General features: G+C 36.0%; 1 protein-coding gene across 1 annotated transcript; it reads left to right on the top strand.

The window, feature by feature from the left end:
• Positions 1-1,659: 1,659 nt before the first annotated feature.
• On the top strand, positions 1,660-2,966 carry lbx1b (ladybird homeobox 1b; the record flags this gene model as incomplete). Its single annotated transcript, XM_079615938.1, has 2 exons — positions 1,660-1,972; positions 2,491-2,966. The coding sequence occupies 2 exons, from the start codon at positions 1,660-1,662 to the stop codon at positions 2,964-2,966; spliced, it is 789 nt and encodes a 262-aa protein (XP_079472064.1).
• Positions 2,967-4,256: the final 1,290 nt, after the last annotated feature.

Genomic DNA, 4,256 nt, shown 5'->3' with positions numbered 1-4,256 from the left:
AAACTACGACATTTTAACAGATAAACAAATGAACAAAGAATTTAAATTAACTTATAATTCAAAAGCATAAACAAGTTGTTTTAAGATATAGAGATGGGCTTTCACATTAATCATTTTGATTATTTTTTGATTGATTAATCTTTAAATACGTCATATATTTCAACCAAATTTGAACATAAAGCCTGTTTCAGACTTTAACAATCAGTGATTGTCATTGTGAGACAATGCGAGATATTTGGGGTAACTGCTCTAGTAAATGTTAATTTAACATCATGCATTTCAAAGTTAAAGTTTGTGCTCAATATTAATAGGAGAACTGTGAGTTTTCAGTTTTATTGGTCTGCATGTTTTTAACCAAATTTCACAAGAAGACCCCACAATAGTTCCACATTGAAATAAAAAGTTTAATATATAAAGTTAAGGTAAATAAGTCCATCCTTTGTCCTAATTTCCCATTTTCCTTCATCCAATGGCAATTTGCACCAGTCTATCATTCACATTCAAAGTTTCATATATGGGCAAACCAGACAATCTTGTTCTGTGGTTGCATTCATATCTTGGACCACTTCTATTAGCCTAATCTTTGAAGTTGAGAATCAATATTTCATAAACGTTATTTTAATTATTTTTTAATTAACTTATTTGTTTTAATTCTGAAATGACTTTGGGGAACGAATTTATTTGGGGAGCTTTTTTAAGGATGCGCTTTATAATTTTATATAATAACGACAAGAAGAAGAAGAAGAAAAAAAACTTTGGTTAAGATTTAACGAATCGGTATAAGATTTAATACTTTTTATAGCATGATAAATATGGTAATTAGAACTCAGGACAAAGGCACGAGTTCCGGTATTAAACGGATAACAAATCAAATCTAAAATGCCAATATGTTTTATGTAGCCTAATTATCTTAATACATATTAATAGCTAGCCTACTTCATGTTGTGTAGCCCAATATAGCGATCGCATATGAGCTTTAGAAAATGCATGGCTCACTTAATTTTTTTTACCTTGTCTAAAAGACTCAAAAGGCACAAAATGATTTCCCTCCTTATAAGAGAACAATAACACGTATAGCCTACCTATAAATGGGCTATATTTGATGTAGCCTAATACCAGACTGCTTCGTAAACAATATTGCATTGCAGCAAATATATATTTCTCAATGATAAAATATTGCACACGTTTATTGATTAGGCTATTGATTGAAATAATTGGCGCGAAGGCTTTTTAATATTAGTATCTCACAGTTGTTCACTTTTAAAGAGCTTCGGTAAGATTAAATGATCAGTCGTCGTTTAGGACTGTTTGTTTCTTAGAAGGCAAACAACAAAGACAAACCTTCATCACTTTACACGACTCCGCCTTTCCGTCATAGTTAATTAAGTGATCACTAAGTCTCCTCAGTCTCCAGAACTCTTTACAGAACTGCAGAGCTGTCAAAGCACAAGTCTCACTGCTACTTGCTGTTGGGTGGTGATGCTTAGTGAGAGAGTAACTCGTTGGACGTTACCATTGTAGCTGTGCGGTAGGCAACAATCACGTGCTGCAAGATTATTGAAAACTGGACAGAGAGTGACTATCGCCAAAAAAATATTTTGATTGCTACCACTTCTCTAACACAAGTTTTGTAACCAAAGCTGATTGGCAAAGGCTTGGATGACGACCACCAAAGTTGTCAAAATGTGTGAGGCTATGGATAGGCGTGGGATGAACCCCCTGGACCACCTTCCACCACCTGCGAGTTCCAACAAGCCCTTAACGCCCTTCAGCATCGCAGACATCCTCAGCAAACCTACTGTCAAACGACCTCACAGGATTCACCGGATTCCAGCATCAGAGAGAGCGCGGCAGAGCATCACTATAGCAAGGCAGACTCTCATCACTCAAACATCGCCTCTGTGTGCTCTGCAGGAGCTGGCGAGCAAAACGTTCAAAGGTCTCGAATTAGGCGTGCTCCATGCAGCAGAAGGTAAGACAAGACAGAGTGTCATTTAAGTTTTAGATTGTAAAATAAATCAATAATAATAATTCAAAATTAATGTACAAATAGTAAAAAAAAAAAATTGTGATCAATAGGTTATAACAACATGTTTTACATTGCAAGTTAAATACAAGATTTAACTCATTTTTTTAAAGTCATGCCATTTAAGTTAAAATGACTTAAACATGCAAGTTAATTGTAGGCTACTTAATTATTTAAGGTAGCAACTTTTTTACAGTACAGTGGCATGGATAACTAAGTAATTTTGATTATATGTTAATTTGTTCATTGATTCATGTTTAAATTAATTTTGAATCTGTTGTCATATCAACTTTTCAATATAATGGATAATGAAAGTTCGTATCAAAAGTAAATAGGCCTACATTTCTTCATTAGAAATTATTTAGTAGGCTAGCAATATTCTAAAATGTTCTGCTACTATTATTAATGTAACCTAAAATCTGTCAGTGTTGGATCATAACGTTTTTGGGTTTTTTTCTCGACAGGAAGGGACGGGTTGACTGTGTTTGGGCAAAGGGACAGTCCTAAAAAGCGCCGAAAATCTAGGACGGCCTTCACCAACCACCAGTTATATGAACTAGAGAAAAGGTTTCTCCGTCAGAAATACTTGTCCCCTGCAGATAGAGACCAAATTGCCCATCAGCTCGGGTTGACAAATGCGCAGGTCATAACCTGGTTCCAGAACCGAAGGGCAAAGTTAAAGCGAGACCTGGAGGAGATGAAAGCGGACGTGGAGTCGGTCAGGTCCACGGGTGTAGTTGTGCCTCTGGATAAACTCGCTAAATTGGCGGATCTGGAGAGGTGTGCAGCTGGAGCCACGGGGCCCGAGTGCTCGCCACGGCTAGGTCATGAGTACAAGAGTGCGCACAAATTGTGTCTGTCCCCCATGTCGTCTCTCTCGGACCACACAAGTCAAGACTACTCCGAGGATGAAGACGTGGAAATAGACGTTGATGTCTGATGTAAACCACGATTTGAACTCTTTAAAGACTCATATTTTAAGTTGTTACAGTGCGTAACAACACGCATGCATGAACATAAATGATTGTAGTGTTTTCTGATATTTTAATTTATAGCCAGACTATTTGTTCAATATAGTGTTTGAGCTAGCAGCTGTATAATATATTGTATATAATAAAATGGCTTTAATGAGTGTAATAAGAGAATATTTCATAAATCAGGGCAACAAAAAGAGCAATACAACTTCCTAATGAGAAAACTATTTTTACAAGTGTATTTATTGCATATTCTTCATTTGTACACAATCGACAGTGGCTGCTTTTTGTAAAGTTTTGTACAGTTTAATTGCAAGATAGTGCCTTTCAAAATTAGGGCATTGCACCAATGTGTCGTTTAATGTATTGAGTTTGAAAATAAAAACATTTATTCATAGCCTACCTTTTAATGATGATGTTGTTGCCGAGTCTGAATCAATATCGTCATATTCTTACAAAACACGTATTGATATAGGCCCATTATTGATATATAAATCTAGATAAAATAAGATTATATAGGCCTATATATATATATATATATTTATAGGTTATATTTTATTTTTCCTTTGGGCTAATTGTTAATGTAGGATATAAGAGATTCTTGATAGCGGTAGCCCAAATAAAAGTCAGAATTGTATAGCTTTATACCGCAGTAGTTTCCTCAATTATATTTTACATACGATGTGAATTTTTTAATTTAAAAATAATAGTGAAATATTTTCAGATGTTAAACATTTATTGACAGAAAAGGTATTGTGCACGACGACCAGAGCTTCATACTTTTTTTTAAGTGCTAACTGCCTTGATTTCTTTCATCGAGAAAAATAAAGGAAGAAAAACATTCTTGGCCCTTTAACGCTATTGTTTTTGCTCTCTGCAGAAGAAACAGAGAGCCTTTGGCTTGCTCCTCTCTCTCTTTCACTCTCCAATAGCGTGACTTGGCTTTTGACCCAACAACGTGTGTTTTTCCATTCTGGGTGAAATTTATGTGAGAAACACAAATCTGGGGCGCTGGGGAGAAAAAAAAGGGAGAAGAAAGACACAAAAACACCAAGTTTTGGTCCAGTTTCTCCAGGGCTATATAATCCTTTTTGTTCACGGGTGAAGCTGTAATTTCCAGCGTAAAGCATGAAAGCTGAGGACAAATGAGCCATCCACCCTGATGTGACAAGCGACAATGGCGCATGGCTGGACTCCTGCGGCTCACCATACTGAAACAAGTGTGTCCAGCCACATAAAAAAGACGCGAACGTTTG

Source organism: Phoxinus phoxinus (assembly GCF_949152265.1).
Source record: "Phoxinus phoxinus genome assembly, chromosome: 6".
NCBI classification, from domain to species: Eukaryota; Metazoa; Chordata; class Actinopteri; order Cypriniformes; family Leuciscidae; genus Phoxinus; species Phoxinus phoxinus.
The sequence above is the reverse complement of the archived record's forward strand: the minus strand, read 5'-3'. Positions and strand labels throughout refer to the sequence as shown.